The sequence below is a fragment of the Microcebus murinus genome, chromosome 9 (genome assembly GCF_040939455.1).
Source record: "Microcebus murinus isolate Inina chromosome 9, M.murinus_Inina_mat1.0, whole genome shotgun sequence".
NCBI lineage: Eukaryota > Metazoa > Chordata > Mammalia > Primates > Cheirogaleidae > Microcebus > Microcebus murinus.
This window is the reverse complement of record NC_134112.1, coordinates 17,165,565-17,189,342: the sequence shown is the minus strand read 5'-3', so window position 1 is coordinate 17,189,342 and position 23,778 is coordinate 17,165,565. Positions and strand designations below refer to the sequence as shown.

Sequence of the window (23,778 nt, the reverse complement as noted above, 5' to 3'; positions counted from 1 at the left end):
TGTCTTTTCTTCTTTCCTTAATTGTTAAGTATTTATCATCAACTGACCCTTAAATATTCTACAGTTGCTTGATCTCCTTGCAACATGCTCCAATATACCAGATAGTTTGTTAATTTCATTTTCTTGTAAAAATCTCTTCTGGAGGCTGTTGACCTGCTTCCATCTGGGCTTGTTGTTCTCACCCTGGTGCACGGTCAATATCCTGGGAGCTCCTTTCTCTATTATCCTGGGGATTCCCGTCCCTTCTTCCTGGGTTGTTAGAGCTCCTATTTCCTGGAGGGCTATATTTTTCTTATTTTTGGTAAAGAATGCTTTTAAATAACTTTGAAGGGTGTGTGCAGGAAGCATCGTTAGTTTTCTTAGCACTTGTATATCTGAAAATGTTTTTATTCTTTGACTTGATTGCTGGTGATGTGTAAGGTGGGCCCAGAAACACCATTTGCACCGTAAGTTTAAGTGTAAATAGAGTTAACTGAACTTACTGGGGAAAAACTTGAAGTGGAGAAGTAGCAGAGTTCACATGGTCACTGAGCTCTCGCTATCCCATAGGAAGGTGTCTTAGACAGGTTACGGCTAGACAAGACACCTCTGGGACAGGAGAACTTTGCTCCTTAGCACTTTACATATTATTGGGAAAAGAGGGTTGGGGTGTTTGTTTCTAAGTCACTATGTCATAATAATAATAGTAAATTTATTTTTTCTTTCACTCAGCCTAATTATTTTTAGTTATTTATTTTTTATTGATACATATTTGTACATATTTATGGGGTACATGTGGTGTTTTGTTACATGCATAGAATGTGTAATGATCAAGGTAGGGTATTTAGGGTATCTGTCCCCTCAAGTACTTATCATTCTTAATATAGTAGGGTATTGCTGGCCTCAATTTTTGCAATAGTTTGGGGATAATTGGTGTGTGTTCTTCATTGTAAGTTTGGTAGAATTCAGCAGCGAAGCCATTAAATCCTGGACTTTTCTTTGTTGGGAGACTTTTTATTACTGATTCAATCTCATTACTTGTTATTGGTTTGTTCAGGTTTTCTATTTCTTTCTGATTCAATCTTGCTGGGTTATGTTTTCAGGAATTTTCTATTTTCTCTAGGTTTTCTATTACTAGTTTGTTAGTGTATAGTTGCTCATAATGGTCTCTGATGATCTTTTGTATTTCTGTGGTATTAGTTGTAATATCTCCTTTTTTGTTTCTGATTTTATTTATTTTTGGTTTCTTTTTTTCTGTTTTTTTCTTGGTTAGTTTTTCTTTTTTTCTTGGTTAGTTTAGCTAGAGATTTATTGATTGTGTTTATGTTTTTTTTAAAAAACTGAGCTTTTAGTTTTATTGATCCTTTGTATCGTTTCTTAGTCTCTATTTTGTTTCTGTCTGCTCTGATCTTTATTATTTATTTCCCTTCTACTAATTTTGGTTTGGTTTGTTCTTGCTTTTCTAGTTTCTTAAGGTGTATTATTAGACTATTTATTTGAAATCTTTCTACTTTTTGATGTAGGTGTTTATTGCTATAACCTTCCCTCTTAGTACTATTTCTGCTCTAGCCCATAGGTTTTGGTATGCTGTATTTTAATTTTTTTTGTTTCATGAAATTTTTTCTTAATTTCTTCCTTGACACAATGGTAATTCAGGAGCATGTTGTTTAATTTCTATGTATTGGTTCAGCTTCCAAAGTACCTCTTGTTATTGATTTCTAGTTTTATTTCATTTTGATCTAAGAATATATTTGATATGATTTTGATTTTTTCAAATTTATTAAGACTTGTTTTGTGTCAGAACATATGGTCTATCTTGGAGAATGTCCCATGTGCTGATGAAAAGAATGTGTATTCTGTAGATTTTGAATTAAATGTTCTGTAAATGTCTGTTAGGTCCATTTGGTCTAAAGTGCAGCTTAAATCCAATGTTTCTTTGTTAATTTGCTGACTAGATTATGTGCTTTATATATCAGGATACTCTGCTGTTTTTATATTCTCTTGCTGAATTCATCTCTTTGTCATTATATAATGACTTTCTTTATCTCTTTTTTTTTTTTTTTTTTTTTTACTATTTTTGACTTACATATAAACATAGCTACTCCTGCTAGTTTTTGGTTTTCCTTTGCATGGAATATCTTTTTCTGTCCCTTTACTTTAGTCTATATGTGTCTTTATGGGTGAGATGAGCTGCTTGTAGGCAGTATATAGGTGGGCTATATGTTTATATTTATTCAGAGAATCTATATATTTTAAATATAAAGTTTAAACCATTTGTATTCTAGGTTATTATTGATACATAAGGGCTTATTCCTATCATTTTATTAATTGATTTCTAGTTGTTTTATTTACCTTTTCTTTCTTTCTTTCTCTCATTATTTATTATTTTGGTTTGAGGGTTTTCTGTAGGGGTTCATTTGAGTCTTTTCTATTCCTCATTTGTGTGTTTGCTTGACCAGTGGGTTTTATACATTCATGTGTTTTTTTTTTTTGTTTTTTTTTTGAGACAGAGTCTCGTTTTGTTGTCCAGGCTAGAGTGAGTGCCGTGGCGTCAGCCTAGCTCACAGCAACCTCAAACTCCTGGGCTCAAGCAATCCTGCTGCCTCAGCCTCCCGAGTAGCTGGGACTACAGGCATGCGCCACCATGCCCGGCTAATTTTTTATATATATATCAGTTGGCCAATTAATTTCTTTCTATTTATAGTAGAGACGGGGTCTCGCTCTTGCCCAGGCTGGTTTTGAACTCCTGACCTTGAGCAATCCGCCCGCCTCGGCCTCCCAGAGAGCTAGGATTACAGGCGTGAGCCACCGCGCCCGGCCTCATTCATGTGTTTTCATGATGGTAGATATTATCCTTTTGCTGCCAGGTTTAGAACTCCCTTAAGGATTTCATGTAGGGCTGGTTTGGTGGTGATGAATTCCCTCAGCTTTTGCTTGTCTGGGAAAGATTTTATTTCTTATTTATTTTTGAAGAATAACTTTGCTAGATATAGTATCCTTGGTTGGCAGTTTTTGTTTTTTTTTTCTTTCAGCATTTTTTTTTTTTTTTTTTTTGGAGACAGGGTCATCTGGGCTAGAGTGCAGTGGCATGATCATAGCTCACTACAGCCTCAAATTCCTGGGCTCAAGAAAACCTCCTGGCTCTCCCTCCCAAATAGCTAGGACTACATGTATGCAACCATTATGCCTAGCTAATTTTTAACACTTTGAATATATCATTTCATTCTATCCTAGTCTGTAAGTTTTCTGCAGAGAAATCCCTTGATAGTCTAATGGGGGTTTCCTTATAATTGTCTAGATGCTTTTTTCTTGCTGTTTTTAAAAATTCTCTATTTGTTTTTAACTTTTGACACTTTGGCTATAATGTTCTGTGGAGAAGATCCTTTTGAATTATATCTGTTTGGGAATTTCTGAGCTTATTTATCTGGATGTTAATTCCCTTACTAGACTTGGGAATTTTTCAATTATTATTTTGTTTTCTATTCCTTTTTTTTCCCTCTTCTTCTGGGACACCAAAAATTTGAATATTTTGTTGCTTTATGATGTCATATATATCATGTAGATTTTTCTTATTTTTTTTTCTTATTTTATTTATTTACATCTAAATAAGTTATGTCAAAAGACCGGTCTTCAAGTTCTGAAATTCTTTCTTCTGCTTGATCTAATCTGTTGTTAAAGATTTTGAATGTATTTTGTATTTCATTCAATGAAATACAGTTCCAGAATACAGTTCCAGAATTTCTGTTTGGTTCTTTCTTACAATATTTATCTCTTTGGAAAATTTCTCATTTGTATTCTGAATTGCTTTTTCGATTTCTTTGTATTGTTTTTCTGAGTTCTCTTGTGTTTCCCTGAACTTAATATTATTATTTTGAATTCTTTATCTTGGCTTTCATAAATATTTCTTTGGAAGTGTTATATTCCCTTGTTTTTTCATGTTTTTGTGTCTTTATATTGATACCTGCACATCTGGTATAACAGTCGCTACTTCCAATTTTTTTGAATTTGCTTTTGTTGGGCAGAACTTTTTCCTGAAGATGTATCTGTGATGTTGGTTGGGTAGGGCACTTTGGCTTTGATCTTGGGTGCATGCAGTAGTGTAGTTTCTGTGTGATTTCTTTGGCTATGAACAGTGCCAGTGGGGTTTGTGATTTTTTTTTTTCAGTGGCTTACAGTGTGGTTGTTAGTGAGGCTGCGGTGAGGTTTTGCTGGAAAAGAGGGCATCAGGTGGGCCAGTCCTCAGGCCCCAATGAGCCTGAGTGAGCCTGTCCTTGAGACCCAGGGCAGTGTACACTGGCACTGGTGTTAGAAGGTCCAGGTGGGCTAATTCTTTGGCCTCCAGGTGGCTTGCTCAAGTGCTAGAAGTGGCAGTGTGGGGCCAGGTGGGTGAGTGTGTCCTCAGGTTCCTGGGCAGCAGGTGTGGTATGGGTAATGGCAGTAGCAGTGGCAGGACAATCCTCTGACTCCAAGTGGTCTACACTTGTGTTGGTTTTGGCTGCAATGGCTGGGTGGGTCAGTTCCTTGTCCTGCAGGTTGTGCACTGGGTAAATGCCAGCTGTGGTGGTAGTGGCACTTTGGGTGGGTTTGTCCTCAGGCCCCTGGGAGGAGTGTTCTGGTGCCAACAGTGGTGGGTGGGGCAGGACAATCCCCAGAACCCTGGATGGTATGCTCGGGCACTGGGGAGGGTGTGGAGCCAGGCTGACAGGCCTGTTCTCAGGCCCCTAGTGGTATGTACTGGCACTGGCTGTGGTAGGCAGGGGCCAGGTGATCTATAGGCCCATGGTGGAATTCTCAGGTGAGGATGGCAGTGGCTGCACTGTGGCCCACCTGCTAGGAAGGGCAGGGTTGTTTTCAGTGGCAGCAGCCATAAACAGGCAACTGGGGAGGGTGCACTTTGGCCCCATGTGGTGGCTATGGGCAGGATAACCTTTCCTTGAGGCACTTTTAAGTGTGTGATGGTCCTGCTACTGGGGGCAGCAAAGTTGCTGCCAATGGCTCATGCTTCGGCCCTGGTGGCAGCAGCCGGCCACAATGGCAGATGCAGGCAGAAGATGTTAATGGGGCATCAGGTATGTGGAGATGCTGGGGTTGCTGGGCCCCAGGGAAGGATATAGTCTAGAGGGGGCTGCGCTCTCAATATGGCACCTTGCTGTGGCTGCTTAGGACTTGGGGAGGTGTGTGGACCCAGCACGAACTCCCTCTCTATAGCGATGCTGTCATGTGGTCTCCAGGCAGCTCCCTGTGTTAGTCCTAGGGCCTTCATAGGTTGAGGGCACCTCTTGTGCCTAGGATTGTAGGCATCCATGATGGGACTGTGGACCTCTGGGGTCACTCACTCTTTCATTGCCTTGGGGAGCCTCCCCAGGCTCTTATCCGATGTTGGCTGAACAGGCCGCCTCTTCATTCTCCTTCCTTGCCTTAGGAATTTCCTCTCACTTTTCTGTTGAATTCCATCATTCTCCTTTAGGTGGTTTATTTGAAGCACGATTATCTACTTGCTATTGGGTTCTTCTTTGTGGAGGAGGTGAGTACCAGACGCAGCCATCTCAAAGCCTCTCTATAACAGATTTTTTTACATAGGTAATCGTTTTATTAAAAAGTAGGAGCCCCAAACATGATGGATTAGCTTATTGCTAAGCTGTGCAAAGGGTGAAGGAAATATGCCTCCAAGACCATCAGAGTTTATCTCTCGTTGTCTGATGTGGCTCATGATCTTTGATCCCTCTACCCTTGAATCTGGGCTGACCTATGACTTCTTTGACCAGTAGAGTTTGGCAATGAGACACTGTGCCAAATCTGGGGCTGGCTTTTAAGATACCTGGCAACTTTAGTCTCTTGGAGCCCTTAGCAACTATATAAGAAGTCTGACTACCCTGTTAGAGATACTTCTATGCAATATCCTACACTGAAAGCAACCAAGATGTCCTTCAGTAGATGAATGGATAAACAAACTATGGTATAGGCGGCTATACAATGGAATATTCAGTTATAGCTCAGGAAATAAGCTATCAGGCCATGAAAATAACATGGGAGAACCTTAAATGCATAATGTTAAGTGAAAGAAGCCAATCTGAAAAGGGTACATATTACATCATTCCAGCTATATGACATTCTGAAAAAGGCAAAGCTATGGAGACAGTAAAAAGATCAGTGGTTATCAGAGGTTTGGGGGAAGAAAGTGAAGGATGAATAAGTGAAGCACAGTGGATTTTTAGGACAGTGATAATTAAACTTTGTGATAGGTGACTATATAATGGTGGGTACCTGTCATTATGCAATTGCCAAAACCCATAGAACTTTGGGTGATGGGTACACTAAAAGCCTAGACTTCACTACTATACAATATAAAGATGTAACAGAATTCAATTTGTATGCCCTAAATCTATTAAAACAAACAAACAAAAAATCCCATAGAACGTATAACACAAAGAGCGAACCCTAATGAAACTTGGGACTATAATGATGTACCAGTGTGGCTCTTCATTTATAACAAATGTACCACAGTAATGAAAGACATGAATAATAGGGGAAAACTTCCAAACTTCCTTCTAAAATTTCAGGATGAAAAAAAAGAAAAAAATAATAAGAGAAATTGGGGAGGAGGTGAGGTGGTATATGGAAACTCTGTACTTTCTACTCATTTTTTCTATAAGCCTATAACTGCTCAACAAAATAAAGTATATTTTTTAAAAAAAGACCCTACATGGAAAGGAAGAGGGACCCAGCTGCATCGAGCCTTCTATCTGCCCTTTCCTGGACACCTGTCAAGCGAGTGAGGCCACCTGAGGTCTTCCAGCCCAGCCCAGCCATTTGGTGACTACAGCCATGTAACCACAGGCAACGTCCTATAAAGAAGAAGACTGGCTAGCCAAGCTCTGCCTGGTTCCTGACCCCCCAAAATTGCAAGATTTAATAAAAGTGGCTGTTGTTTTAAGCCACTAAAGTTTGGAATACTTTGTTACACAACAGTAGATAACCGGAACAGATGGTTATAGATTTGTAGGTTAAGATCATTTTCCCTCAGAAGTTTGAAGGAATTGATCCATTAGTTTCTAGCCTCCCCAGTGTTGTTGAGTGTGAAGCCATTCTGCGTCCTGATCGTTTGAAAGCCTGTAGTAGCATCTTGTTCCAAGTGCTCTAAAATGTTACGATGGAGGCTTGGTGAGGGTGTATTTTCATTCATAGTGTTAGACATTTGGTGGCCCTTTCAACCTAGCAATTCATGTCACTCAGTTCTGAGGCATGTTCTGAAATTATTTCATTGATGATTTTTCTTTCTTTCTTTTTTTCTATAACTATTATTTGGATATTGGGTTACCTAAACTGGTATGCTGATTTTCCTAGTTTTTCTGTCCTATTTTCATGTTTTTGTCCCTTTTCTCTATTTTTTGCTGAAGAGTGTCCTGCTAAAACCCATGGATAATAACCTCAACTTTGTTTTTCAACCTTCCTATGAAAATCATCTGCTGCCACTGGTGTAGTTTCCAAGTGATCATTTTTGTTTTTTGAATATTCTTTTAGTTTTAGCATAATGTTCTTGTTTTATGAATGTAATATCTTCTTTAATCTTTTTCAGAAACATTAATTTTAGTTATTTTTGTAAGTAGAATATTAGAGTTTTTCCAAAAGGTTTTCCCTTTTAGTGCATAGTCTCTGTTTCCCTAAGTTGTTTATTTGTCTTTGTTTTTATATTGTCTTTCATGTTCAAGTTTTCTTTCTTTCTTTTTTTTTGAGACAGAGTCTCACTCTATTGCCCAGGCTGGAGTGCCGTCGCGTCAACCTAGCTCACAGCAACCTTAAACTCCTGGGCTCAAGCGATCCTCCTGCCTCAGCTTCCTGAGTAGCTGGGACTACAGGCATGAGCCACCATGCCCAGCTAATTTTTTTTCTGTATTTTTAGTTGGCCAATTAATTTCTTTCTATTTATAGTGGAGACGGGGTCTCACTCTTGCTCAGGCTGGTCTCGAACTCCTGAGCTCAAACGATCCGCCCGCCTCGGCCTCCCAGAGTGCTAGGATTACAGGTGTGAGCCACTGGGCCTGGCCTAAGCTTTCTTCCAGATGTCTGGTGATCCTGGGTTGTTGCCTTATATCTGAATATTGAAACCGATTGCAAACTAAAATGTTGACTTATTTTGATTGGAAACTCGGCCCCTGGGTGTGCTTGTTGACAACGGCCCTCACCATAGGGTGAGCATCTGGGCTTTTCTCAGGGAATTGGGCTGTTAACATCTTTGGGACTTTTTCCTTTGGGAATTTTCAGATTCTCCAGGGAAGGGTCTTCTAGTCTGTAGCCAGGAGAGTACAAGCTGAGTTACCAACACTCTAGAGGTGGATGGGGAAGGGTCCTCAACGCTCAGCATTCATGTGTTTTAGCAGGATATTCTGCATGTATATTTGGTGTCTCCCAGTCTAGAGACCCTTGATTTTAGCTTCTCCAGGGAATAAAGCTCTAGTCTTACTCCAGGGTGATGGGGGATTGGGGGGGGGCAGTTGACCATCTGTGGAGAGTCGGGAAGAGATCTGAGCAGCTGACAGCCCTTCAGCAATCTTTCCGCCAATACTTCTGGCTTCAGCCTCACCTCTGCTTCTAGAGCTACCACACGTAGCCAATCGTCAAGTCTTTTGGGGTTCTGCAGTGTGAACAGTGTGGCTTCTTGGCATTCCCTCCCACTAGCTGAGGATGCATCTCTCCCAAATCTGCTGTCAGTCCCAAATCTGCTTGTCCTTCTGCTTTCTGGCTTCCAGTGTTTTTTGGCTGTTGGCTCTTCCTGTTCTCTTTGTCCTTATGGACAAATTCATTAACTGCCGTTAGAATAGGACTCTGGAAGGGAGAGAAGCAAATGCTTGTGTTCGATATGCTGTCTTATTCAAAAGCCTGAAATGAGCGCTTGATACACTGCATCGTTTTTGCCCTGCTTTGACTATTTTATTATATTTGGGAAAAGCAGACGGGAAATGGACGTTAGATCTGAGTTCAATGCTAAAATAATTTCACGGTCAATAAAGAGGGGTTATTTTCCTTTTGGAAAGTAATTGTTACAAATATTTAGTCATAAATATATTTTCAACTATTCTAAAAATGGAATTTATGTACCAAAATGTTGTTTTGCTCATGACCTGCTCATGGAGAGTAAGTAGTGTGTGTATTAATATTATGGATGCAGTTAGTTGCAACTTCCATTATCAGAATACAGAAATTTTTACCAATAGGAGATAGTTTCATTAACATTTCTGACTAGAAATAGCATCTAGAATTTGGGGATGAAAGTCTTGTACCAAGCTCTAGAAAGTGTTTCATGTAATCAAAGATACCATTTTCTTTCACCCCCATCCCAAATGTATAATCTCTCTTAAAAACTTTAAGAATTGCATTTGTGGCTGGGTGTGGTGGCTCACGCCTGTAATCGTAGCACTCTGGGAGGCTGAGGCGTGTGGATCGCTTGAGGTCAGGAGTTTGAAACCAGCCTAAGCAAGATCAAGACCCCTTCTCTACTAAAAAATAGAAATAAATTAATTGGCCAACTAAAAATATATACAAAAAATTAGCTGGGCATGGTGGCACATGCCTGTAGTCCCAGCTACTCAGGAGGCTGAGGCAGGAGGATCGCCTGAGCCTAGGAGTTTGAGGTTGCTGTGAGCTAGCTGACGCCATGCCACTCTGGTCCGGGCAACAGAGTGAGACTCTGTCTCAAAAAAAAAAAAAAAAAAAAAAAAAAAAAAAGTGCATTTCTCACGGAGTGTTCAGAAATCCTGCGTGTATCAAGGAATCAATACATCTTTTGACATGTCTACAAATTGAGAAGATTGCTTAACAGAAAGATATCTATATGCAAGGTTACTTGAACCTGTATTAAGAAGACAAGCTAAAGATTCTAGAATACTATGCACAATGAGGTTAAACTGATCTGGTCTCAAATTCCCCATCCCTTCCTCCCCTGTCTTCACAAGGATTCAAGTATCCCAATGTGATCTTTTTTCCTCTCTTTTTCTTCTGTTGCACAACAAAACCCAGTCCAATGTGCTAGTATAAGTGGCTACTTTCAGTCTTGTAATTTGAGGGGTGCATAGGCAGGGTGCTTACATCTTCTCTTCCCTAACGTTTGCCCTGTTCTTAAAGTACTGACATCCTCAAAACCAAAAGCAGGTATACGGGTGCACCATGTCAAATTCCAAGCAGCTTCATCTACTGGAGGGCAGTACAGACATTTCATATAAGGATGCACTGGTCACAGTTTGATTTCTAGCACCATAATTCAAAATAGGTAAAACTCAAATAGAATGGCTGATTGTTGCTATCCTCAACATTGGCTCAGGAAATACACAAAAATCGCTTTCTCTGAAAGCCTTCTAATGCCCCATCCATTTTAGTAAAACAAAAGAGAGTAATGCCAAGAATTGGCCTCTAGAAGAATGCAGATAAATTAAAGGGATTGATTTAAAACTGAAAAAAATGGTTACCTCCTATGTTGACTCAAAGCAGAACCTACTTGGAGAGAGGCAAAAGTAGTTTTCCCAAAGGATTAGTAGCTCATCGGGGATCTTTGGGATAAACCAAGTGTGGTATGACTGAAGCAATAGTGATGTATCATGTTCTAGTGAAATTTGTTACGCCACTTCTGACCCTCTGCAGAGGCACAGCTATTATAGTTTGGTATAAATTCTGAGGCCCCATTAAATTGAATCTTAGGGAATAAGTCACAAAAAATGGGTTTGGAAGGCCAGTAGTAGCAGGGCCAGTGAGAGACAAATGGTGACATTTGATGTGAAAGGTTAGGGTAGGGGAGCAGATTAGGATAAAATTGGATAACTTAGAGACCAGGCAGGCTTTATCCAGGGACCTTTTCTGCTGGGGAGTTTTAAGAAAAGGGTGGATAGTTTTCTTTCTAATATGGATGGAGGTCAAGCCGGCAAGGGGCCAGGAGGTAGATTAAAGACATTTTGAAATTCCTTCCAGCCCTTTGATAATAGCCACATCCCAGAGTCCTGTGTAACCCCTAACTCACCACATCATAGAACAAACAAGATTCAGCCTCAGAGAGTGATAAACATGCAGAATATGATTCGTGCATTCATAGAGACTGGCAACAGGCTAATTATGCAGGTATGAGGATGACTACAGAGCAGGTCCTGGGAGTTCACACACAAAAAGATCAGCAGGGCAGCATGATAAATTTCCAATCTGAACTAGCAAAATAGTACAGAAAATAGACTTCATAGGCACTGTGTTCAATAATTCATGAGCTGCTAAACTCAGACAAGCCTTTCTACCTGTTGTTAGGTTAACCTCTCACTGAGATTTCTTCCTCTGCTGTTGTCTGAGCTTGGAGCAGTTATAACTCCCCCATCCTGGCTTTTCCCAGCCCTAGATTTGATACTAAGCCACTGTATTAGGGTAAACAAACTGTGACAAAATAAGGAGATTTAAAGCTGTGGATGCTTGTAAATCTGAAAAGATGAGTTGTAACATAGAAGATTGTTTTAATGATCTAAACAGCATTTTTCAAAGGATGCTCCATCAAACATCAGTTTCCAGAGAAGAGGTATCTTTTTAAAACAGACAAACTACATACAAATTCTATGTAATTCTGTGGTCAAATAAGTTTAAGAAATGTTTCATAGTGTACCTTTTGTTGGAGATATACAGTGCTTTTTGGCACATCAAAGGCTCTGGTAAGCCTTACACTGAAAAACTTGTTTCCATTTATTTAAACTAGCATTTCCAAAACTTGTTTGACTTATATCTTTACAGAGATCAGTGGAACAGAATAGAGAACCTAGAAATAAAATTTATAGTTACAACCAACTGATTTTTGACAAAGTAGACAACAATATACACTGGGGAAAGGATGCCCTATTCAATAGATGGTGTTGGGAAAAATGGAGAGTCACTTCAGAAGAATGAAACTGGATCCCTATCTCTCACTATATAAAAAAATTATTAATAACTCAAGATGGATTAAATAATTAAATTTAAGACCTGAAACCATAAAAATTCTAGAAGAAAATATGGGAAAAAAATCTTTTGGATGTTGGCCTAGGCAAAGAATTTATGACTAAGACTCCAAAAGCAAATACAGCAGCAATAAAAATAAATAAGTGGGACTTAATTAAACTAAAAAGTTTCTGCCTCTTTTCTAAAGAAGACAGAAGAATGGCCAACAAACATATGAAAAAATGCTCAACATCTCTAATCATCAGGGAAATGCAAATTAAAACCACAATGAGATATCACTTAACTCCAGTGAGAATGGCCTTTATCAAAAAGTCTCCGAACAATAAATGCTGGCGTGGATGCAGAGAGAGAGGAACACTCCTACACTGCTGGTGGGACTGCAAACTAGTTCAACCTCTGTGGAAAGCAATATGGAGATACCTTAAAGCGATACAAGTGAATCTACCATTTGATCCAGCAATCCCATTGCTGGGCATCTACCCAAATGATCCAATGACACTCTACAAAAAAGACACCTGCACTCGAATGTTTATAGCAGCACAATTCATAATTGCAAGGCTGTGGAAACAGCACAAGTGCCCATCAATACAAGAATGGATTAATAAAATGTGGTATATGTATACCATGGAGTACTATTCAGCTCTAAGAAACAATGGTGATATAGCACATCTTATATTTTCCTGGTTAGAGCTGGAACCCATACTACTAAGTGAAGTTTCCCAAGAATGGAAAAACAAGCACCACATATACTCACCAGCAAATTGGTATTAACTGAACAGCACCTAAGTGATCACATAGGTACTACAGTAATAAGGTATTGGGCAGGTGGGAGGGGGGAGGGGGGCGGGTATATACATATATAATTAGTGAGATGTGCACCATCTGGGGGATGGTCATGCTGGAGACTCAGACTTGTGGGGGGAGGGGGGAAATGGGCATTTATTGAAACCTTAAAATCTGTACCCCCATAATATGCTGAAATAAAAAAAAAACTTTCCTCCCCCCCAAAAAAATTTACTATTAAAATTGGGGAGCATTGAATGTTTATAGCAGCGCAAAGAAAAAAAAAAAGTAAAAAAAAAAAAAATTGGGGAGCAAATCCATAACCTGGGATGTTTTAAAGATAAATATTAGTCAAAGAACTTGTAAAAAAAAAGTTTCTGCCAGTAAAGGAAATTATCAGCAGAGTAAATAGTCTACAAAATGAGAGAAAATAGTCACAAACTATACAACTGACAAAGGACTAACATCCAGAATTTTCAAAGAACTGAAACAAATCAGTAAGAAAGAGCCAAATAACCCTATTAACAAGTGGGCAAAAGACATGAATAGATTTGTTTCAAAAGAAGATATACAAATGTCCAATAAACATATGAAAAAATGCTCAGCATCACTAATCATTAGGGAAATTCAAATTAAAACTACAACGAGATACCACCTTACTCTTGTCAAAATGGCCATTATTATAAAGTCAAAAAACAGCATGGATGCAGTGAACAGGGAATGCTTATACACTGTTGGAGAGAATGTAAATTAGTACAATCTCTATGGAAAACAGTATGGAAATTCCTCAAAGAACTAAAAGTATACCTTCCACTCAATCCAGCAATTCTACTACTGGGTATCTACCCAAAGGAAAAGAAGTCATTGTATCAAAAAGACACTATACCTGAATGTTTATCACAGCACAATTCATGATTGCAAAGATATGGAACCAGCCTAAGTGTCCATCAACTGATGAGTAAATAAAGAAAATGTAGTGTGTGTATACACACACACACACACCATGGAGTACTACTTAGCCTTAAAAAGGAATGAAATAATGTCATTTGCAGCTACTAGGATGGAACTGGAGACCATTATCCTAAGTGAAGTATCTCAGGAATGGAAAAACAAATACCACATGTTTTCGCTTAAAAGTGGGAGCTAAACAAGGAGTATATATGGTCATAAATGGGTGTCATGGATATTGGAAACTAGGAAGGAATAAGAGAAGGAGGAGGTGAGGGATTAAAATGGTCATGCTGGAAACTCAGACTTGTGAGGGGAGGGGGGAAGGGCATTTATTGAAACCTTAAAATCTGTACCCCCATAATATGCCGAAATAAAACAAAATTATTTAAAAAAAAATACCTATTGGGTACAATGTACACCATTCTAGTGATAGGTATACTAAAAGCTCTGATTTCAGCATTATACAATTCATCCATATAAAAAAACACAATTATATCCACTAAATCTATTGAAATAACATACCCTTTAGCATCTTGTAAAGCTAGTATTTCACAGAATAGTTTTCGAAGATATATTGATGAATTATCTCTGTAATCTGCATTTGAGCATTGAGATGACCTAAAATCTCAAGTTCAATTGAAATTCTATTAGAGGAATTTGAAAGGTGTTCCTTTATTTTGATCAACCTAGGTTGCAAAATTACATCATTCTGGGCAAAAATTTACATCAAGGCTTGGCCTAATATTGACCAAATTCACCTGTTCGCAAATCTCTTTTTTGTTTTATTTTTTCCTACTTGGCTGCCTGAATTGATAAATTTCTTTTAAATTCATTTTCTCCAATTCATTGATTGTGTGGTTAATATTGTAATGTTGATTGTATTGCTAATATTTTAATGTTGATTGTGTGATTTAATGTTTTAATGAATTTTGCTAATTTCTTGTAGAACTTTTTTTTATAGCACACACTTAGAAATCCAAGGGTTTAAGTTACACTGTTTTATTTTTATACACATCATATCCTGCAGCTGGTGATTCAATTCATGCTGTTTGTACTCCTTTTCCTCCAAAATGTTAATTCCTACAAATCTGATTTGATTGAAGCAATATGAAGAAATGCATGCAAAGGAAGTTTTCAGATTGTAAAGCACTCTACAAAGGTAACATGATATTTTTATGAACTGGTTCAGCAATTATTTTATTGAGTACCTGGTATGACCACACACTATGTCAGGTACTAGGGCTACAAAATGAAGCCACTTGATTCCTGCACTTGAGATACCCGGAGTCTGGGCATGGGACATGTGGAGTAGGAGATAATTACGATAAGTGAGGTGACATTGGTATTGAAGGGCATGATGGGAGCTCACAAGAGAATCATCTAGTCAGATGAGGGTTAGTGTGAAGAGACTGCCTAGAGAGACTGATCCCTGAGTAGTGGGTCCATTCTTAGCTGGAAAATCTCGAAGCTCTCTGCATCAAGCATGAGCAGAGAGGAACTAGATAGGATAAAGATGAGGGGAGATGCCCCAATTACACTAGTAATCAGGAGGCTACAAATGAGAACAAAAATAAATTATTGTCATTATATTAGAAAAAATTAAGATGGACAATATCTAGTATTGGCCAGGATATGGGGAAACAAATATTCTCATACATTATTTGTGAAACAATACATTGAGATAGCCCATTTGAGAAGCTCATAAAAATTAAAAATGTATACATTTTGATCCAGCAATTCTTTTTTCTAAAGAAATTCTCATACATATTCTAAACAGTCAGTACAGAATGTTCATTGCAGTATTATTGGGAATAGTGAGACTTTGGAGATAAGTTGAATGACCATCAGTAGGAGAAAGAAACAACCATACTATGAAATACTGCGCAGTATTGGACAAAAATGGAAAGTGTTCCAAGAAGTATTATTAAGGCAAAGCATCAATTTATAGTATGTTATGTACAATATGATATCTTGTATGGGAAAATGCCAACAAAGTATTCATTTCTCTATGTACAAATATATGCACGTAAGTACATAGAAACGGTCTGGGTGGAATTACACCAAACTGTTCACAGGGCTTTCTTCTTGGAAAGGGAGTGCAATTAGAGGACACAAAGGGGAGACTTTGGCTTTTTTACTTTACGTACATCGATATTTTTTGCAAAATGAAAATATATTTATATTTTGAGGAATTAAAAATGAAAATGTAAAAATAAGTAGGAACAAGGGGAAGTCATTGCAGGTGAAGGCATTTGTTCAGTATGTGGCAGGGAAAGTCCCCTCCACCAGGAGCCACAGTTTCTACAGATGGTCCTTCTTGCCCACGGATGGTGCCAGGATTCCATCCCTTTTTGCCTTCTCTAGGGCTCATCCTTTCCCTCATCCTCTTTCTCTCTCTCCTATCATTACAAGCATGCTGGAGGCTTTTCCATGTAAAAAAGTCTCACTGATCTATCATTCCCTTGCAGCCTCACCCCATTTCTCTGAAGCGAAACTGGTTAAGAGTTGTGTGTGCTCACCGGCACTGGCCTCATCACCTCCTGCACCCATTCTCTCCAATCAGGCTCCCATCTCCTCTGCCCCACTGAAACGTTCCTGGTCAGATCTCTCCTGGTCACCGGCATGGACGCCCCGAGGTCTTTCTCAGTTTTCATCCTCCTCTGCTTCCAGCAGCATTTGGCTGAGGGTCACTTCTCCTTGGGAAGCACCTTTTTCTCTTGACCTCCGGGACTCCAAGCCCTTCCAGTTTTCTTTCTACTTTAAGGGCTGTTCCTTCACAATCTTCTCTTCCCAGATCTCCAAATATCGGCATCTTTCAACCTCTCTGTAATCAATTGTGTTTCTTTTTTACACTCACTCCTTAAAACATAGATTCCCACACTTTTACTCTCAGGGTCGCTGTACGCTCTGAAGATTATTGAGGACCCCAGAGGGCTTTTGTTTATGTTTGTTACAGCTATCACTATCTATTATATTAAAAATTAAAATGGGGAAATTTTAGTGAATATTTAGTCTTTAATTTATTTTAAATATCAATAATAAACCCATTACATGTTAAAATAAATAACATTTTTTTTCTGAAAAAAATAGGTTTCTTTTTTTTTTTTTGAAAAAAATAGGTTTCAAGTCCTCTAAATTAGTGAGAAGAATGGCAGAATGGCATTGTTTTACATTTTTGCAAATTTCTTAAATGTCTGGCTTAATAGAAGATTAATTAATAAGATTAATTAATAGAAGGTTAATTATTAATAGATTCATTTGCTTCTGCATTCAGTCTGTTGTGATATGTTGTTTTGGTGAACGTATATGAAAAAAATCTGGCTTTATACATAACATATTTGGAAAAGGGAGTAGCATTTTAATATCCTTTTTAGATAATTACGGATAGCCTTCTTGGATACTGCACCCAAACTCAGCAAGTAGTAGTTTCTTAAAGACTGATTAGTTGCAATGTGGAATTTGAAATTATATCAATGGCCTTTTTACACCTTGTTCCATTCAATTCACTGGTCTATTTTGCACTTTCAATGAATCTTTTACCCATGTATGATTTTATAATCACACAATAGTCATTTAAAAAATATTGGTTCCTGAGTTATGCAGATATTCCAAATGTTGATAAAGTCTTAAAGTATTAGGAATCTGTCAAGTTCAGAGTAGAAGATACAAATTTTCCAAAATTCAATTTTTCTTTGAAGACTCAAATTTTATGATTAGCAACCAACACTGTCAGTTATTTTCCTTGAGCAACAAGTTCATCTCATTCATTTGAGATAATATATCTGCCATATACGCAAGTCTGAAAGCCATGGTTTGTTATCTAGTCATTTTTCAGTAAAAGTGGTGTTCCATGAAAAACGAACTCAATGCTCAACTCATCTACACAAGTGCTTTTCTCTATGGCAATCATCATATTTTGTTAATAATTCGTAATGCAGCAGAAGTACTTTATGCGTATTTCATATGTCATCAGATTAAATTATTAAAAAATCAATTTAATACAATTAATAATTTTTTTCTGCTTCATAAGCAAAAATTTAAGGGAAGAGTCTACCCTTGTTTTAAACTGGGAGTGTGTGGAGGTGAAGACCACAGTGACTACTAATGTAGTTTGGTGCCAGTGCTTTGATTTACACTGTGTCAGTAGTTTTACCTACCATTGCTTTTGTACTATCCGTATAGATGGCTACACAATGAAAAGGCAGATACTGTTTTAGTATTGTTGTGAAAATAGTTTATACCTGTGGACCCCACGAAAGAGTCTTACAGACCCCTCCAGGGTCCATGGACCACACTTAGAGAACCGCTGCTATGAATTCTATCCCACTCCAATCAACCTCATCCAACTTCAGATGACCGCCTCCCTGGTTAATTATTTGTTTTGTGAAGTATAATCATAACAGGGCTAATCATTTGCAATTATAGCACATGTAATTTGTGAATAATGGATTTAATAAGGTTATTAAGCCCATTAGTGTTTAGTACTTACATGTCTTTTTTTTTTTAAACATGAAATTAGGTTAGCAAATCTTAGCTGCAAATCCCTACTCTCCAATTTTCTAGTTTAAATGTCCCAAGTGACTTGGTTCAGAGTTATACACTGCTTTTCAAAATTATTCTCTCGTATAATGTCTATTGGGTAGGAGAGAATAGATAACCTTTAACACAGATTCTAGGACACCTCTCATGAAAGGTGTTTAAATGTCCTTGAAGAGCATTATTGTGCCACTTAAAAAAATGGCTATGACTAATTCTTTCTAAGCATTTGCTACATCTCTGGTCTGATATGTCAGATTTAAGCCAGAGGCAGAGGACGCAACATTTAATCTAGAAAATTCCATCTCATTTGCACTCATTTATGTTGACTATGGATCTCACTCATTTCTCCAGGTTGGTATATAACTTTGGTAACTACTTTTGGTTCATTTGGCTTTCATGGCTTTTTATGGATAAGTTCAGCTTCTTACTTATTTTTTCTCTTAGATCTCTGGTTGTTGCCCTGCTTTCATCTCTCTGTCATTTAGCCTTGACCTGCAGAACTCCACCGACTCCTGGCCCCAGCCTCAGAAGAAGGGGATTGGAATAGCCAAAAATGCTCAGTTTAGATTTGGCTGGGTTCAGGTGGCTAATTTTGTTAAGGATTTGAGGTCATCTGTTTAAGGATTTGAGGTCATCTGTTTTTCTCTTTGGGGTTTGCTGTGGAGCAAACAGTACATATAAAGGACAGCAATAGGGTACACTTTTACTTAACAGCTGGTCACACATCCAATGTCACACAATGCAGGGCTTACTGTTGCTAGAGCCCACGCTTTAGTGTATAGTAACCCTGCCCTGGCCAATCACGGTTCTGAGAACGGGTCAGGCACTGACCCACAAAATCATCCATGTCTTGTCTCAAGAGACCGGCTAGTTACAGGGTGGAGGAAGACACAGTTGGTGGGAAGAAGTGGGAGCATTTCTCCCCACCAACTTCCTCCTATGCTTCTAAACCAAGTAGCGTCATAAAGTGGGATCCTGTTGCCCTGTAACTAAACTTGAACATTGGAGAGGACGTCAGAGACCACCTGGTTCAACTCAACTTCAATATACACATGAGGGTGAGGAATGCTGAATGTTCCACCCAGGATCACACAGAAGGAGCACACCCTTGCAACTGTAAATACAGACTTCCTTTCATCCTACTACACCGGCTCTGAAATCTTAGATACTGCTTTCAAATGAGACGTCGTTTTTGTGGAAGTTTTGGTATTATTTCCCATTATTTCGTATGTTATTGGACCGTGGCTTCTTCAACTTTCGTAGGATTTTCCTGTTACATAAATTGCTTTTGAAAGTTATCTGATGTTTAATCTTTTTAAATACTTTTCTCTTCCCACTTGCAATTACAGTTCGGGAGAGGACAATTGCTTAACTATTGTCAAGCTCTCCAGTTCCACAGAGGGTTTTGTTTTCTGCTTTTAACCCACTCAATTCCTTCCTGAATCACATTGACAAAAAAATACCAACACATTGTTTTAAAGGATCACATTGAATTTTCTGAAGCCCGAGTAAAGAGAATAGATTTTGTTAACATTGACTCAACTAAAGTAACTAAAGATTTGTAAAACTAAGGGGTTATGTTTGCCTTTTTAATGCATGCACATAACATCATAAGATGAAGGAGATGTGAAATTTTGAGAGGGCAAAGAGTATAAAAGAACAAAAGTAAAGAAGCTATCTTCTCTCCCAAACTGCATCTTTGGGCTTTCACAAGGTGCATTTTCCAAAGAACATTGTTTATACCCACAGCATGAGGGTGATTGCAATATCATAATAAGAAGCATATTCTAGAGATACAGTTGAATGGATAACTCCATCAATTCTGTCCCATGTTGATAAGCATTTGGACTCAAGGGACATCTGCTAAAAATGCCCGTGCAAACTGCATACACCTTTCAGAAGTGCTGCTTCCGGGTCAATATTATTTTTGTTTTCCTGATTCCACAAGAAGAGAACTTCCATTTGATGCTAATCTTTGATATTTTTATATACTTCATAACTTTTTATTCTTTTAATAAAGATATTGGCCTAGTGTAGATTATCCGAGGGTATAATTTACATGATGGCATATGAGGTAGTTCAACTGGATATATTGAATGGTGATATTATACATGGAGTGTCATGCTGCCTGTGTTTCTGCTTAATGGGTAAGTCCATTGCAGCTCATATTCCAAACAGAGAATTTCCTTTTCTACCAAAGGGAGTTGGATATATTCTTCTCCAGCTGAGTAGCAGAGAACACAGGCACAGTACCCAGAAACAGCTGGCAAAAAGAGCATTCTGAGAGAGGCGACTAGATAGCTTAGGGCCCTACAAACACATAGAGAGAAAAATCGCTGCAGGGTAGGTGAACAACCAGCTATAGTGTGCACCTCATTAGAAATACAACAGATAAAGACAATACTTAAAGTCAACACTGAGCAAGTAGCATAAGGAGATTATTAGGTTTTTCCTTTTTGTAAAAAACAACATGGACCCTAGTACAAAAATGTGCCAAGTCAACACAGATTAGCTCAGAGTAGAGATGAGTTTCACATAAGCCACGATGAGATGGCCATTTAGTTTGTGAGATGGTGTCAGAATTTCTTTGCATAACGCTTATAAGAGTTATAAACCATCTGTGTCTGAAGACTCTCAACTTGTCTTCTTCCTTTCACCTCACTGCCATACTTCAAAAGAAGGTCCTGTCTGCCTGTCTGGGTGTGTCCCAGGGAACAAAGACAGCAGTACCTGCAGCAGAGGGAAGAGGGCACAGAGGCTTAGGGGGTTCCAGACAGCTGGGAGGATGAGGACCCTAGGAAGGCATCACAGGCACATGATGGACATCTGACACCAGGCATGCCTCATCTTCACACTGGGAGCACTTCTTCAGTTCTCAGTCATTTCCCTGTCCCATAGCTATGCTCTCAAAGGGACAACAGGTAGAGCAAGCCATGTTCCCACACAAGAGCAAGCCATGTTCCCACCATGTTCCCACAGGTGCAGGTGCTGGGGGGCAGAGTGCAGGCCCTCAGGTGACACCCAGTCACACGTAGCGAATAGGGTTTGTGTGTCACTTAGAATCATCCTGCGTGGTCTCTAGCTACAAATCCAGCGCATTAAATCCTGGGTGACTCCAGGACCAGGACCTTGAGACTTGCCAATTAACGTTAGCCATTACCTTTATAAATGTTAATTTCTGAGAGTAAATAATCAAGTAAACTTCATTGTCCCTTGAATCAGAAAAATTCAGTGATATGTTTGAGTATTTTCCATCAGTGGTAAACTGCAAGTTCCCTGGCACCCCCTGCGACCAACAGTAGAGATCTTCCTTTCTTGTATTTGTTAAAATGCAATTTGCATTGCATCCTACTGTGGGGCGGACTTGATGAAAGTGGTGGTTTTGTTAATGTCATTCATGTTCTAGAAGCAATTCCTAATAATTCTCATTTCAACACCTTGGGAGCAAGACCCATCTCTTGTTCTTTCCTTACACAGATACACTGAAATGTTTGAGGGTGTGCAGACACACAGACCTGCTAGTGGAGTCCAGAAACCCAGTGACACCGGAGAGTTGAGGCCAGTCGAGCTCATCGCTAAGAGCTGTTGGTAAGTCGGAGAAGGAGTTCTAGAGAAAAAAATTAATGTAGTAATTATCAAAATGGCCAACTGTTTTCCCCTACAGGTAATAAGAATATCCATTGCCTAAGCATTGTTCTCTGTCTGTCTGTTTCTTTTAATTTCTCTCTTTAAGGGCTTTTGGCATTTAAGGTAGAGGCCTATTAACTTTAGCCTTCATTGGAGAATTCACATTGATCAGTGTTGCCCAGGAGCTGGCTTCCATTCAGCTCCCGTGAGACATGCCAAGCATACAGCACCCATACACTTGAGACAGTTGCTCCAGTATTCAGTAAACGTTGCATGCTTTTACATTTTCTGAGATTTTCTACATTTTCAGTTTAGATCATAAGAAAGTCAATTGCCTAAATAGTAATTAACCTGAAAAAATAATACCCAAGCTCCCAGCAAAAATGCCTTTCCTTGTGATATAGTTCCTTCCCCCACCCCCTTTTTTTGTGAGACAGAATCTCACTCTGTTGCTCGGGCTAGAGTGAGTGCCGTGGTGTCAGCCTATCTCACAGCAACCTCAAACTCCTGGGCTCAAGCAATCCTCCTGCCTCAGCCTCCCAGGTAGCTGGGACTACAGGCATGTGCCACCATGCCTGGCTATTTTTTTCTATGTATTTTTAGCTGTCTGGCTAATTTTGTTTTCTATTTTTTAGTAGAGATGGGGTCTCGCTCTTGCTCAGGTTGGTCTCAAACTCCTGAGCTCAAACGATCCTGCTGCCTTGGCCTCCCAGAGTGCTGGAATTATAGACGTGAGCCACCACTCCCAGCCCCTTGTGATATAGTTTGGATATTTGGCCCCTTGAAATCTCATGTTGAAATCTGATCCCCAAGGTAGGAGGTGGGGCCTAGTGGGAGGTGTTTGGGTCATGGGGGAGGATCCCTCACCAATGGCTCCGTGCCCTCCCTGTGGTAATGAGCGAGTTCGCACTGGAGCTGGTTGTTAAAAAGAGCCTGGCACTGTCCCCCTCTTGCTTCCTCTCTCCTCATGTGATCTGTACACACTGGCTCCCCTTCACCTTCTGCCATCAGCGGAAGTTTCCAGAGGTCCTCACAGGAAGCAGATGCTGGTGCCATGCTCCTGTATAGCCTGCAGAGCCGTGAGCCAAATAAACTTCTTTTCTGTATAAATTACCCAGCCTCAGGCAATCTTTTATAGCAACACAAAGGGACTAAGACACCTGGGTTTAAAGTCATGCCCCTAGTCAATACACTGATGCTCCCTGACCTTCATGGTGGGCCTTACACACTTTTGGGAATCTGACTACAGTTCCTTTTCCTGCAAAGATGCACTTGTACTAAATATGGCCTGTGATTTCAGGGGGCTCAGTTTGTTAAGAACTCCTGACATAAAGTGTTGAAAAAAATAGGATTCATTTAAACCACATTTCCATGGCTGGTATAAAATTCTAGAAGAAAGATGTGGTGAGCGACAGCATTTTATAAGTTCCCTTTATAAGTGGCCTCTGGGTCACAGCCCTCCTATGGTCTAATTTCTAGAAGAGCTTGTCTAAACTGGTGTGTATGGAACAGGGCTGCCAGAATTAGCCAATAAAAACAAACACAGGATTCCAAGTTATATTTGATTTTTAGGCAAAAAAGAAATAATTTTCAATATAAGTTTGTCCTATGCCAGGTTGAGACATGCTGAAAAAAAAATTGTTACTTATCTGAAATTCAAATTTAACTGGATGTCCCGTATTTTACCCAGGAATCCTACTTTAGCCAATATTCCCTTCTTGCCTTGGCTGATGGGAAACCTCAGTGAGTGGCTGCAAGAAGCCCCTGTATTTCTCAACATTGAAAATCCAGGCTTCCTTTGGATAAACATGAAAACCTTGAGTCACCCTTTAATGCTGTTTTAGAATTTAAAATTCATTAAAGATAATGTCTAAAGGCAAATCATATCAAAGCAATTGCAGTTTTGGATACAAGTTTTAGAATGTCATGTGGTCCTGCCTCCTA

At 39.1% G+C, this 23,778-nt stretch overlaps 1 protein-coding gene across 1 annotated transcript in view; it reads right to left on the bottom strand.

Moving 5' to 3' along the window:
* AOAH (acyloxyacyl hydrolase) overlaps positions 1 to 23,778 on the bottom strand; it is a 198,531-nt gene that overhangs the window by 54,111 nt on the left and 120,642 nt on the right. The window contains exon 12 of the mRNA XM_076006307.1: positions 21,723 to 21,814. Coding sequence (XP_075862422.1) covers positions 21,723 to 21,814 — 92 coding nt within the window. The remainder of the gene's footprint in view (positions 1 to 21,722; positions 21,815 to 23,778) is intronic.